At 36.6% G+C, this 15547-nt stretch overlaps 1 protein-coding gene across 2 annotated transcripts; it reads right to left on the reverse strand.

Annotated features, from left to right (window-relative positions):
• Nucleotides 1-770: 770 nt before the first annotated feature.
• LOC147866173 (putative serine/threonine protein kinase IRE) lies at nt 771-15071 on the reverse strand. 2 transcript variants are annotated; one of them, XM_087316536.1, is made up of 17 exons: nt 12449-15070; nt 12284-12351; nt 12024-12206; nt 10225-11475; nt 9138-9310; nt 8784-9024; nt 8609-8701; nt 8231-8371; nt 8051-8143; nt 7493-7685; nt 6340-6425; nt 6145-6233; nt 5072-5123; nt 3745-3801; nt 1801-1956; nt 1459-1536; nt 771-1172 (listed from the first exon to the last, which is right to left on the reverse strand). In XM_087316536.1, exons 1-17 carry the CDS (start codon nt 14379-14381, stop codon nt 1101-1103), a joined length of 4959 nt encoding a protein of 1652 aa, XP_087172662.1. In that variant the 5' UTR covers nt 14382-15070; the 3' UTR covers nt 771-1100. The 2 variants fall into 2 exon arrangements, with proteins under 2 accessions (XP_087172662.1, XP_087172663.1); XM_087316537.1 differs by lacking the exon at nt 8231-8371 and having other exon boundaries at nt 12449-15071.
• Between the last annotated feature and the right edge of the window lie 476 nt (nt 15072-15547).

The following is a 15547-nucleotide window of genomic DNA, read 5'->3' on the forward strand; positions in this document are numbered from 1 at the left end:
AGTGATTCAATCTGGTCTCTACTTTCCCTTAAAACGATTCAGTCTTACTCATTTCTTTCAACAATTGGTTCCAATGGTTTGGTTGTTCTTAAGCGGTCTCGTTTGGTTTTTGCTATGTAAATATGGTTTCGGTTTACTTTCAAGGCCTAGAAACCAAACCGAGACCATATCTAATCACTTTTTGGACTGGGGTCATAGCCTCGGAATGTAAGAACAAATCAATTTTTACCTGTTCAATGGTACTCATTACAGTTTGATATTTGTGTCTTGGGCATGGAGGAACCACACCATCCATCTCAAATTTGGTGGTGAAACTCTACTGCGGCGATGATACTTCAGGGGAGACTCATTCGTATAACAACGCTTGATGACTCTGTTTAACCTCATTGATTGTTTAGCTTGCCACCATCCCAAATCGACATGGTCGAAGCTTCACTACCACAATTTCAAAACCTCAAGAAACATGTTGGTTTTGTTTGAAAATATTGTAATACAATTTATAATGCACAATGTTTATCACAAACAAATCCACAACCAATAGTCAGACCCATCTCAGCATAGCTTATCCTTGGGATTAGAGATGCTTGGAGAAATTTCTGTTTCACTGAGTTGATTTCATTCAGTGCAATACAATGCATATGCACACATCTGCATTTCATACAGGTTCTCAAATGTATCTCCAGATAGAAACACATTAATACACTCGAAAAGTGTACAAACTAGTAATGTTTTTAAAATAATCAATTGTAGTTTTACAGTAAATTAAACACAAATAAAAATATCCACAGATTTGACAGGAAACGGAAGTCAGCCGCAAAATTTAGTATCCTTTACATGATTGTTACATGAATAAAGATAAAGAGTGTTCAAAAGAATATACAATTTTACATCTATTTCATAGAGGCCTTGAAATGGCATGAAAATTTTGAGCATAAGGCACCATATCTATTTGAGCAGAAGGCACCGTATCTATTTGAGAAGAATGCACCGTACCTATTTGAGAAGAATGCACCATATCTATACAAGCCACCCTCCTGGTATATTAAGGGAGAGGAGAATTTTTATCACCTTTTCTACAAGACTGAAACAAAAATGCAACATTATGAAGAAACACCATCTTTTGCGCTTTTCATGAGCAAATCGTAATTGATGGCTGCAAGCTGCGACAGATTCTGCATCCAGCAAAGGTAAAATGTCATGCATGATAAATGCAAACTCTGAAACATGTGTATATCTGTGTTTTCACGTTCTTCCTTACACTTCCAAGAGGATACCATAGTATAGTTCTGCATCAATTAGTAAATACACATATGGATTTACCATCTGAATATTCAGACTAGGATGTATGAGGTAACATCTATTATTTTCTTCTCGACAAGTATATAGCCAGATAGAGAATACTACAAACCCTCTCCATAGAAGAAAAAAAATATGTACTTCAATAGGACACCTCATTACCTTGAAGGAAAAACTGCTAAATGAGTAATTTGTCACAGAAGTACTACTGAAGTCAACAAGGTCTGTTGGTACATCCTCCTACAAAATAAATTGCTAAATGTTTACTTCAATATTCAAGATATCACATACAGAGAGGTTTAAGTCCTGTTTATGAATTGGGAAAAAATCCAATTAGCCTGACTTTCTCTTTATTTCCTTAAGTTATCATTATATCCCAATCATTGCTAAAATAGCAGATATCATTACACAAAGATAGGTTGACCAAGGGTATTTGGGAAAATAAAGAAAAACTTGGGATTACTTCAGAGTTTTCCATTGAAAGCATTAGAGAGTTTAGTATACCTGTTTATCCAACATATGGCTCCCTGTTTTTCTTCCTGGATCGCTGGAGGAACTCCCACCAACCGAGTTAACAATGCCTTCTGAAGGTTCCCAATTTTGACGAGAACTGAAGTAGCTTGTGTCATGTGGACTTTCTGGATTTGGAACAAATGCAGCCTGCCAATTTAAGTTTACGAAATTGTAAGCCACATCATCTCCATAACAAAAATATCACAGCGCAACCAGCATATTCTGGTAGCATTTGTGATCAACAATGGCTATATCCTGTGACGTGGGTAAATAAGTTTAACATGTACCCACCATTATTTCTCATTCAGAGAAACAATTTTTCAACTGAACCATTTTAGGCTATGAGGTGAAGTGTCATGTCACTCGATCAATATCACATGAGACTGTGATAACTCTTCCTTATATTACAGCATTACAGCATTTTCCAAATTACAACTACAAAAGAATACCACATTGCATCAAACATATCTAATCCTCCAGAGAAACACACCCCATCACCTGTTCCTCCAGAGTCCAGATGGCACGTATTTCAACCCAATAAAGAAAATATTTTGTTGAAGTATCAGTCTCAGAACCTTATCCATTGATTGATGATACATTATAGCATAAACAGGAGACCGAGCATGGAAAGTTCGGTCATATTTTACTAATAGTTCTACCATTTCAGAATAATTTTCCAAAGAAGAATGTGCAATGCCAAGTGGCTTTTGAAACCTCTTTTGTGATGCTGTATCCTCTTATATCAAATGGAGGGATGCTCCTTCATAGATATTCTGTTTTTGGCACTAGTTATGGCGAAGGCAACGATTCAGAAAGAGATTAAGCAAACAAAACCACCCAGCAAATTCTTCTAAGAAAATGGTTCAAAAGATGGGGTGTGGATGATCTTTTAGAGCTTTCGGGCAATGCTATGCATTATGTAATGATTGAGGAAAGGTTGGTGGAATCATTAAGGATGAAATGGGAAGATGTTAAGAGGACAAAGCTAGAATACTACATTGCAAATGTCAACTCTGAATGTTGGTCTCAATATAACACCAGAATGCCTATTGATCCTATCCAACCTTATCTCATTACCAATATAAGTAGTAATGCCCATAGAGCCCTCACACTACTTCGCACTCGATCTCACAAGTTAGGTATTGAAGTTGCATCCTGGTATCAAAATGTAACAAATTTCAGGGCATGTAAAGTATGCCATGAAGGCATGGTAGAGGATGAATGTCACTTGCTCTTCACATGCTCGGCATATAGTGCAATTCATTCAAGATATGATGACATATTAAGAGGGAGTGATAACTTAAGTGCCATACTCAAGACACCACCTAGAAGGTTGAGCTCATATGTGTATGCCTTATTCACGCATAAAGACTGTGTGCTTCAAGGTATGAATACCCCTTTTTCAGGAGGAGACACATATCAAGAACACATGTATACTCTGGTCCCATGGTCAAATTTGGCCTCTTTATGGACAATAAAATTTCTACTTCTAATTCTAATTCTTGGAATCAACAAAAATGTCGAACACAGCAGGTAAGCAAGCGAATTAGCTGTGTGCATCTAAAGCACAGTTAAGAACTCACTTAGTATATCTGTCCATTTCAGCTCTGTGAAAACATGATTGTTATAATAATACAAGTGCATGTGGTTGCATTTCTATACACCAAGGCAGAGCCAAACATAAAGCTCAATGTGTATTAAATGCAAACCAAATGATAATAAATTTTGAAATGTAATATACAATCAAACGCATATTTGAAAGTTCAGCAAGACATTTATAGTTGATATCTTGAATCAATATTGACATGAAAAACTTACAAAGTTAGTCTTCCGTAGACATTATGGAGGTTAAACTTGGCAGAAACTAATCACATTTTAGATTATAAAGAATTGAAGTATATAAGTTCCATAAACAGACTGAATCCAACACATTACCTTTTGTCTAGCTAATGTGCTCCAATTCACACCCCTGAAAAATGGATGTCCTTTGACCTGCCCAAAAAAAGGAAATGAAGAGTTATGAAAAGTCAGTTCTATTGACACAAGATCTTTCAGCATTCAAAAACTGGAAGATCAAATGAAGAAGTGCTTAGCACCTCTATAGAAAGAAAGAAAGATATATTAATGTCTTTTAAAAGGCCAAAATGGCCTATAAGACCAAACAGGAGATTACATCTTAAGTGTTGTTAGTCTTTGAGAACAACAAATCAAAATAAAATAAATATTACTCAGTAAATATAAAAATAAATAAGATAAAAAGAGACTAAAGAATCTGGTTTTCGGCACACATAAGATTCTATAGAGGGAAATGCCATATATACAGATGTATTAATGGTTTGTGAATCTCTTGCAAGCAAGAAAGACAAAGATGCCAAACGCTGGATATATATCTTCACAAGATAAAACATGAATTTCAAGATCTTCAATATGGTTACAATGCAAAGTCTAAGGCAATATCATCTCCTGCCATGCAGAATTGGAACCAGGTACACAGTGGACATATGCACAGTTGGTTTCATAAAGATCCTCCATTTAATCATGATCACTATAACCTTTGGTTTCTGTACGAGTTCCTGATACTCACCATTTCCCAAAAAGCCTAAGGCGTATCATCCAATGCTATATGGAAGAGGAAAACCAAGTACAAAGGAAAAATGCACACTTAGGCTTAATAAAGGTCTTCTATCTACTTATGATCACACTATAGCATTCAGTTTATATCATAGATCAGTAGTAATTTGATCACAAAGATGTAGTGGAAGGCCGAGCATTAGCCGAAACTGTCTAAACTGCATAACCTCAGGACTTTATTGCAATCAATGCAGCAGCCATCAATTTCTATATTAGAAGATACTACCAAATTCATGATTAAAGTGTCACAAGACTCGAGAACATCTCTATATTGTGGACAAATCTGCTATGAGGAAACTGAAACTGCTGAAAATCATTGTTCTGCAACAATTTGAGAACTAAAACAAGAACCTCTAAAGGAATACAGTCATAAGATAAAAGGGTACTCTTTTTCACATCAAAATGTTTAGGAACAGAGAAAAATCATTGGGTATATCTAATTCTGATTTTGAACAGCTTGAGGATAACAATATCCCCCGCAGCATGTAAGACTGTAGTCTATGATGTGATCCAAAAAACAAGATAGAAGATAAGGGCTATTAAAAACTAATTAGTATTATACTTTATTTGATAAATCTTATCATATCACAACAAATCATTCTGATTTTCATCAACAGAAGTTCAAACATACCTCATCTGCTCCATTTGCTCCTAGTCGAGCATTAGGGTCTTCAATAAGAAGCCTGAAAAATAAACAAATTATTAGTAGAGATGTTCTTAAGACAAACTAAAAAGTTCTAACAACAATCAACAAATTTAAAAAAAGTCAGCATTTGAAGAAATTAGCTCATAACTTTAGTGTTGATCTCCAGTACTTCTTGATTCCAATAACAGAAACATGTCCAGAAATAGTAATTAAAATAATTAACCCACTATTATTACCCAACATAAGACACTTGTTGACGGGAGCGAAACTTTGTTAGTCTAAGACTGAGATGCAACAAGATCTGTTAATAGAATCTCATTCAAGATAGTTTTTGGTAAGCATTTACCATGACCTCCTGTGAGCTCAAACTTTGACTTTTGGTTTGGACAGTGTAGAGAGAGAATTGTATAATTCTTGAACATAGTGACTAATCAAGGATTTCACAGAGGAACTAACACTTGTTCATGAACAACTGTGTCTTATGGTGGCTACACAAGATTTACTATGAGGTATTTATTCATGTAGAAATTTATTATGCAGGAAAGGTATTGTGGTTTGTTACTATTTATGCTGCCAGTGGCTTGACAGCACATTGCACTTTGGCATACCCAGACTCGAATAATTCAGTTGGGTTGATCTGGATGATAACGGGTGACTCTAATGGCAGTGCAAATTACTACCTCTGATCATTGCTTCTGGATGCTCCAGAACACACTTGACCTTTCTGAAGTTGGAGACGTGATTGGATCCCACATAGGGAGGTAATTAGACCCCACATCTGTCTTACAAGTCACTAATTAAGAATCCAATTGGAATAAAAATTTCAGGAGCTAACAAGCATACTTCCATTGAGGAAGAAGAAGGTATGCTACATGTATTGTAAATAAACAAGTTGGAATGGTATACATCAATATTATTGAACTAGTAGATTTTTTCGTATCTGCAAGAAACATCATTTGTCTCTAATGCTCAAATGATATTATTGCAGCAAACAGCAATCAAATTTTGTTTTTGAACACTTGGTTTTTAATGGCTAACGCATCTTTTTTAATACATACTTTTGTATCAGATCTTTTGCATCATAAGACATATCTTCTGGAACCTGAGGCCATGGGATGTTGCGATTCAGAATATTCTCAAAGATCCTCTGGTTAAAAAGTAAAAATATAGTACCCGGATTAGACTGAATTGTGAAAAAACATCACTGGTTTATGAATCATCAACTTTTGAGTACAAAAAGTGTACTTCGTTACCTGAGGATCCTCTGCATTGAAAGGAGGAAAACCAGTCAAAAATTCAAAAAGCATAATGCCTGTTGACCACCAGTCTGCACTACAACCTGCAAATTTCAAGAGCGCATCATTCAAAGTTCTCGCTGAACATTGCACCTCAATTACTTTACTGGTTAGAATATTCGAAGTTGTACATGTCATTTGATTGCTTAGAACGTCCAAATATCGAAGAACATTTAGATAAACTACAACTGGAGAAATCAATGTAATATTAAAACCCACAAAAAAAGTCGTTACAATGGACTGGTTAATAGATTTCACTATTCTCTGATGGAAAGCAAAAAACAAAAAAATGCATAGATATGATCTTTGAGGCTTTAAAGATTACATTTAATGATAATAATAAGATTTCCTCAAAGATCTTCAAGTATGTAGAAGCATGACCATAATAACCAGACTGTGTTCATCTAAATCATCAACAATTCAAAGTTTGATATGTGCAAAAACAATAGCTCAGCAAAAGTGACTAGCATGCATAACAAATAACCATCTAATCAGGGACCTCTATACAAGCACCTCCATGAAGAATGTGTCCTTTTGAGCTTAAAAATTTTTCTTTCCACTACTGTGAGGTTCGTAGGATTACATACATTCAAATGCTAAAATTTAGAAAATTTCAAGAAGATTTTTCACTGTTCAAGGAATCAATCTTCATGTAGAAGAGGATGATGAACATCATGCAATACAATCAATTGTGGCAAGACCCAATATAAAGTGAAGCACCCCACAAGTAGCTAGAACAGAATGAACAATAAGCTCATATATACTCTAAATCAAAGCAATCAAGGAAATGAGCAGAAATATATTCTTTAATATCCTCAAGTGTTGACTATTTTCTATCCTCAAGTACATATGCGGACACATAGATGTGTTGGCTGTGACAAGCCACCATCATCTACAGGGCTACAACTATACGGTTTTGGATCATTCACTTTAGGACATATTAATCCCGATAGAAATTTTCTCAGTCAGAAAGATAGACATAGATATATTAATATCTATGTGAAACATTATTTTACACAATGCTGCTTTTGAGCACAATTTTAAGTTGCTATGGTATCTTCAGAATAGAGGAAACATTTTATCTGCTAGAATGATAAGTAGAATGTTATACCATGTCCTGTTCCAAGAAGAATTTCCGGTGCAAGATAGTCTGGGGTCCCTATGGCAGACTGTTTCTGTCTTTTCTCTCTTGAATTCAACTCCTCAGTGCCTTCATTTGACAAAAGGCTCCGAGTGACTGCACGATCAGAGAAGTCATGTGTGTTGTTAATAAGCCCAACCCTAGAAAGTCCAAAATCTGTAAGCTGAAAGAAAATAAAGGAAAATATGGATGTCAATGAAAATAAATGAATGGCAATTGACTAATTGAACAACATCCAAGAAAATTATCTCCTCCAACCACTCAGGCTAGTCAGCTGTTTATATCATATAAAAACTTTCATGGACATGGTGACACCCTGCACAACTCTAGCCATACAAAGTTTTTAATAATATTTCTGAAAACCATCATACAACAATACTCAGGAGAGAACCAAAGTAAAACACATCCCACAACTTCAGAGTTGTGTATATAACAACTTGAAGGAATCAATATACACTTCGCAAACAGAAGATGTCAAAAATCTTATACTTTTGTAGACTTTTCATATTCAGGTGGCCAAATTTGCACCTTTATATGCCCATCATGAGCAATCAATAGATTGTCAGGTTTCAGGTCGCGATGTACAATGCCAAGTGAATGCAAATAATCCAAAGCTAGAACCTGGGCATAAATTTTCATAGTTGTCATATCCAAAATGCAAAAACAAAATACTGCTTCATAAATAGATATGTAAGGATAACTTCATACAACTTCAGCGATGTAAATTCGCGATATATCTTCCTCTAAGCAGCCCACATTTCTTAGCAGCGAATAAAGATCTCCCCCGATCAAGTATTCCATCACTAAGTACAGATTCTCACTACATGTGAATGAGTAAAAAAATCGGACCTACAAAACAGTTACTGCCCAATGAATATTTAAAAATGCATAGATGTCGTCTCTTTAACAGTGAAAATTTGCAACATTACTTTAATATACAATCAAGCATACACACTTTTCTTATAAAACTCTTAAGGACTAGATATCATGTGTGGGTCCCCAAGCAGGAAGAACGCACCTCATGCACATGACTGTGATCGTAAGCAAGTGAACGATAGACGGAAATAAGATGCCAAATTCACTCACCACAAAGGGATTACATGTTGAAATCAAAATATCTCTTTCTGCCAAAATACTTTCAACCGCATTTTTCCTTATCATATCTGCCTTTCGAAGCACCTAAAAGAACACACAACATAATACCATAACCACACTGAACAGATGAAGCAGAAGAAATAGAATTAGAAAGAAAGCGGTTCACCTTGATGGCAAAAGTATCCCCTGTTGCTTTTTTCCTTGCTAAGAATACTCTTCCAAAAGCGCCTCTACTTATAGGCTTTATAATTTCAAAATCCTCTATGCCAGTCCTATCCTTATAGGGCAAATATGATTGCATTGGCCTAAAGCTGCGACAACTACTTTCCTGTGAGTGGGCATTTTCTCTCATGTACCTGGGAAACTTCATAACCTTTAAAAGTCCCTCGATCTCTGAATATTTTCTCCTGTGAGAAAGAAAGAAAGAAAGTGGCCTATGAGACAAATTAGCTGGATTGTTTCAAAGACAATCAATAAAAAACAAAATCAGAGACAATGCCATTATAATATTCCTTATAACCTTCGTAGCTTCTCAATTCGCTTGCCAAAAGTGTGAACTGTCAAAGCGTTAGACTTATTGTTCTGAATCCGATGTTGCAGGTCTTCTGCTACAGAATCTAAATACTCCAAGACACCATCTTCAGAAGCATTGGTGCCTGCAATGGCCCGTGCAATATCTGCAAGCTCACTGATCTGCATAAAGGTTTGCAAATTGACATTAGATACTGTAGTTAAATTCTATGGGTTTCATTTCATTTTTTGTCATGCATGCATTTGATAATGATTTTTACTGACCAGCATTACACATAAATACTTCTCTTTCAAGAAATATATTTCTCGCTCTCTTTTTGCTAAAGGGTATCATGTTATATTATGCACATCTCTTAGTGTTTGGCACATTTAATGACAACATATTCAGATATAGAATATTATTTGGTCTCTTATGCCAGTTTTATCTCTTAGGAGACATCGATATATCTTTCTTTCTTTCTTTCTACAGTAATAGAAATCTTCTTTTTTTCATTTTTTGTTTTTCTATTTTAAAACAATGCTACCCTTCTCCCCTTTGATAATGTTGATTGATTCATTATGTATTCTCCCATATTGTTAACATACATATTTGAACCAAAACCTACACCCATGTGAATCCAATAAAATATCGGGCAAAATAAAACAAAATTAAAGTGTACCTAAACTAGGGACCTAGCGAACCCTATGTAACTGCAAGGATGTGGTGTAGAATGCAATGGTAAAGGGACTGTGAATAGAAGACATGCCATAATACTCCAAACATCTTGGATCATAGAAATCCATGATATCAAAGGGGCCTAGGGCAGCACGCTCCCCCAGACAAGGTGCCTGTAAAGAGATCGAACTTAAGATGGGAGTTCTTGCACACTTAAAGAAACCCATGATATCAAAGTGGCCTAGGGCAGAAGAGATTAAGTAAATGTGTGTATGTTATGTGTGTGAGAGATAAGGAGCAAAATAGAGTCAGATAGAGAGAGATACTCATGTACCAAAGAAATATAGGTCACATTGGCCTTTTTATGATATTAATACAACATTTTATTTCTAATATAATTTCATTAGATGGAAGTGATGACCTGCAAGTGATCTTCATTTTCTCCAAGGATACCCCATTCCTCCAAATTTATGTCGGAAAAATTGTTATTAGACAATGGTGATTTGGGTGTAATGCTGCCAGCTGAGGATGATAAATGACTTTGCTGCGATTTTGATCCAAGAAGACTCTTCAAACTAGAAATGTCACTTAGGTCAACTTCAAGCTCTTTGTAATCATGCAGCAAATCATCATCTTTCTGAGAGTAAGTATTAAATCTTGTTAATGAACTTTGATAAACATCGTTATTGAAAGCACAAGAGTTGTACACATCTGGGCTCCCATCCAGCGTCGCATGTGAACTATTTGGAGTACCTGAGTCCAGTATTCTGTCCAAAATTTCTGCAAGTTTACAAAGGCGATCGTCAACACTGATGTCCTTTACATCACATCGAACTGCAAGAGCACATATACGAGAATGCTCTTCTAATCGACATGTTGGAACCTTGTCCTCACAGATTCTACAAATAACAAGCTGAACTTCATTAGAATTTCTCTCTTTTTCTACAATATGTGGTGGTGAAACGCTTTCTCTTATAGACATTAATCCATCATTCTTTCTTTTTGCTGCATTCTGTTTGTGATTCAGGTCCATAAACTCTATTGTCTCATTATTAACATTTTTCGTCGAAGGTTCATTTACAATGTTAGAAATGTGTAAGGGCTTCACCCTTGAGAATAGCTCAATACTTTCTGTTACTACAGATTCAAATGAACCTGATTCTTTTCTAGAATATTCCACAAAGTGATCTCCCACTCCCTTCTCTGTTTTTGGACTTCTTGACGCAATAACATGTTCTTGACTGTAATATCTCTTTGTTGAAGGTTTTATCTGAGTAGCTAAAACCTCTCTGCTATCAAGTAATCCACTCCTGAAATCCCTAACCCTTAGGCCATCCTTGGCATTGCTACTTTCTTTCTGATATTGTAACAATCTTGTACATCTAGTTAAAATAAAAAGCATGCGTGCATATAGATGTTTTAGCCTCCCTGCAGGTAATGCTTGGCGTTCCTCCTCTAGCTTTTGAACAATTCCTTCACACTGTTGTCTGAAATCCTCAACAGACATGATAGAGCACTGTTGGGCCAAAACTAGGAGATCTTCTTGCTTCGATTTCAATTCTATATCTTCAATCTCCATAACATCAAGAAGGTCTGCGGCAAACAAACGAAGTTCTGAATCAACATCCTGCTTTGCATTGTAGAATTTTTCTTGCAATACATTGACAATAACCTGCAAAACGTTAGGAAGAACAGAGAATATGAACAATGAAGCTTCTCTTTGCACTTTCATCTAAGCAACAAAACAAACGGGATCAATTATCTTCATAACAACTAGTTCTCGATATCTCTTTCCAAAACTGTAAAAGATGCCACTGAGGTGGACCGAATTAAAAGGTCTTGCTAAGCATGCCAATTCTAATCATTGGATCTTCACCATTTCTAAAATCTAACCAAGTAAATTGAGAGCGTAACCAATTAGCAATATGCCAACAGTGCATTTGATATATTATATGCAAGCATACAACAAATGAACGTAAACAAACTCTTGAATGATCAACTAACCCTGAGACTTGTTCCCTGGGATATTGTTAACCCAAGCACTCAGTACAACTTCCACATATACATGTTCCTCTTTAAGTGGGTGATATCAAGACCCAGTATGAAGTAGAGCAACATTTGGAAACATGAAAATAGACCACACCTAGCTTTAGGTTAGCAAATGCATCCCTGGTATAATGTGTGATTCTATGTACGTAAATATGAAGAAAGTAGGCATACCCCTGAGCTCTTGGTATTTTGCAGTCGCCAAAATGGATGAGATGCAAATCCAGCGTCGCTAAGATCATGTGAGAAACTTGTAATACCAATAGGATTCTTCTTCTTAGGAGAACCATGTGTCAAACGTAGCAAAGCTCTGTAGCGTGGTGAATCTATCTCCTTGCTTTCATATGATTTTGATGTCTGCTTTTAATTAAATCCATGAGATTTTCAGCACAGCAAGGAAAGGGTCAATAAAATATTGCAAATTTAATACACACCTCATGGAAAACAGATTGTAAAGAGTTTCCTGAAGTTAATGGCATACTGACATCCTCAACATCATAGGCTGCACAAAAATAGAAAGGTTGATATCATAAATAAGAGTTCAAAGAGAATGAAAAGATAAATGTGAATATTCGTCCATATCACGTACAAATAATCACCTTGCATGGAAATTGAATTTATAGAATCTGCTTCTGGTGTACTAGCTGCACTACTTTGCGCACTGAACATTTTGCATGGGCTACCTGAATCACTCTGTACATTTACTGCGTGTGATTTCTTACCAGGTAAGGTTAATAACCATTTCGAACCATCAACAGTTTGAATGCTCAAATTTTCCAGTTTATTGAATGAATCGAGACAAGGAGAGAGATTGCTGCTTTTGGTGTCTCGGGGTTTGATGGGAATGTGTTCTGTTTGAGTGTGAGGATTCTGATGACTTTCACATGTGTCATATGCACTATCGACCTTGTGAACAGTAGGAAAGTCACATAAGGTCTTCATAAGAGGTAGTTTGTGGGTTTCAGCAGGGCAAGGACTGGGCTGAGAAGAAGAATTTTTCTCACATCGATCATCTCTTGAGCTGTTCACATCTGAATAGGAAGTTTGCATAATGTTCATGGTGGAACTATTCTCTCCATAGCTAAGCTTTGCAGATGAGCCAAGATCACTTGAGTGGACTCGATCCCCATCAAAAAGATGTTTCCCCTCCTCGTCTGCATAGTGATTTCCTGCCTTTCGATGGTTCAAACAGTAATGGAAGCGTCCAATGACTGGAAGGCGATAAAGCTTCTTCAAATCCTTGGGGAAGGCAGAATCACTATCAGTAGAAAACTTCTTCTCCTCTTGCTCCTCTTCATTTCCTGACATCTTCTTCTTTGGAAGGAGCTCCTGTTTTGAATGGAGCTTAAAACTATCACCATCCACACAACCACCAGGAACCCGATTGGGATGTAGGTTCTTCTCTTCCTCATTTCCTGGCAATCTCTGCTTTGAAAGGATCTTTGAATAGCCATCACCACCAAGAAGACCCGAATCCCCATTGGGATAAAAATTCGTCTCTTCTTCATTTCCCAGTATTCCCTGCTTGAAATAGACATCATCGGAAGGAAGACCAGAATCCTTACCAGGATAGAGATTCCTCTCTTCTTCATTTCCCAACATCCGACTGGGAAAAAGATTTCTTTTTTCCTCATTTACCAACATTCTCTGCTTGAAAATGCCATCACCAACAGGAAGACCAGAATCCCTATTGGGATAAAGATTGTTTTTTACTTCATTTCCCAGAACTCTCTGCTTCCAACAGATTTTGGAGTGGACATCACCAGCCAGAGGGTCAGCATCTAGATCCTTGTCCTCTTCATTTGCAGAAATTTTCTGCTTCAATTGGAGCTTCAGAAGACCATCTTCACATAGGGATGCAGAATCACAATAAGACGAAAGAGTCTTCTTTTCCTCTTCATTTCCATGTATTCTTTGCTTTAAACATGCCTTGACACGTTTTTCCTCAGGAATGCTAGAATCTCGATCAGGAAAAAGCTTCTCATAGGGATAAGATTTCATGGCAGTATTATGAAATTTCACGTCGGGAGAGAGTTTCTTCTCTTTCCCTTCGTTTGCAGACACTTTGTTCTTTGAACGGAGCTTGAGATGTTCATCATCAGGGACAAACCCAGAATCTGGATCAGAAGAATGCTTGTTCTTATTCTTCTTTTCCTTTTCCTTCCCATAAATTCCCTGCTTCAAACATTCACAATTGATAGAATCTTGATCATATGAAATCTTGTTAAATTCCTGTTCATTTCCACTTGTTCTCTGCTTGAAACACCGATGATCTAAAGAATTTACATGCGATTTCTGTTTTAAATGTCCATCACCCTTGATAGAGTCTTGATCGGAATAAAACATTTGCTTCTGCTTTTCATCTTCATTTCTCTGCTTGAAGGAAACACCATCGCCATCATCATGACTAATGTCTTTCTTCGGCTGCTTCTTCTGCAATCTCGCTCTTTCTCCTCCTCCTCCTCCTCCTCCTCCTCCTCCTCCTCCTTTGTTCGTCAGTAATCCAACAGCAACTATGCCGAAAGGTCCCATGGGAAGACAAAGAAAGAAGGGAATAAATGGAGGGAAAGAGAGAAACCCTCAGCATAAAAGCATATTGTGGAGAGCCAGGATTCTTCGTTCTTCATTCTTCATCCTTCCTTTTCTCCTATTTTGATTCTGTTTCTTTTCATTCTGCTGCCTTCTTCTTATGTTGCTGCTACCTTATTATTCTCTCCTCTTCTAACATTTGGCTCTGCCATCAAAATCATCATCATCATCTTCTTCTTCTTCTTCTTCTTCTTCTTCTTCTTCTTCGTTGTTCATATAAGCCGGTCCACCTGTGTCCCAGGCATGCCTTCCTACATCGCAGGATCCTTCTTCTTCAAGCACACCTCTTCTGGCGATTGGTGATTGGTGTGATTGGTGATTGGTGATTGGTGATTGGTGATTGGCGATGGTGATTCTTCAAGCGCGGCTCTTCTGATGATTGGTGATTGGTGATGGCAATGGCAATGGCGATGGCGATGGCGATTCTTCGAAGCTCTTCCTCTTCTCTTCCTCTCCCTCTGTATCTTCTTCTTCCTCCTCTGTTCCTTCTTCTTCTTCTTCTTCTTCTTCTTCTTCTTCTTCTTCTTCTTCTTCTCCTTCTTCCTCTGTTCCTTCTTCTTCTATCCCTTATTCTTCTTCTTCTTCTTCTTCTTCTTCTTCTTCTTCTCCTTCTTCCTCTGTTTCAAAATTCTTCCTTCCTTTAATCCCCTGTTTTTCACTGTCTTCCTTCTTCTTTCAAATAAATATGTACATCATACATTTCTTTTTTTTAAAGTCCATCCTTTACCCTGTTTCTTCTTCTTCTTCTTCATTCATTCACATATATATATATTTATGTATGTATATAATATATGTATGTATGTATATATATATATAATATATTTATGTATTTATGTATTTATGTATTTATGTATTTATGTATTTATGTATGTATGTATGTATGTATGTATTTTAAGAAAAATCCATCCCTTGTTTCTCTCTTCTTACATTTCTCCTCCTACTTTTCCTATATATTGTCCTTCCTCTGGTTTTGTTGTGTGTGTGTGTGTGTGTGTGTGAGAGAGAGAGACCAACAAAAACAAGACTTTGTTTGCCCGATGATGGCTTGACCAACCAACAACTCAAACCCATAGCCATCAACCTTCGCTTCTTGTCCGCTATCTCATCAA

The sequence above is a fragment of the Azolla caroliniana genome, unplaced genomic scaffold (genome assembly GCF_043228905.1).
Source record: "Azolla caroliniana isolate FFs.n. ecotype wild unplaced genomic scaffold, voAzoCaro1.0.p SCAF_3, whole genome shotgun sequence".
NCBI classification, from domain to species: domain Eukaryota; kingdom Viridiplantae; phylum Streptophyta; class Polypodiopsida; order Salviniales; family Salviniaceae; genus Azolla; species Azolla caroliniana.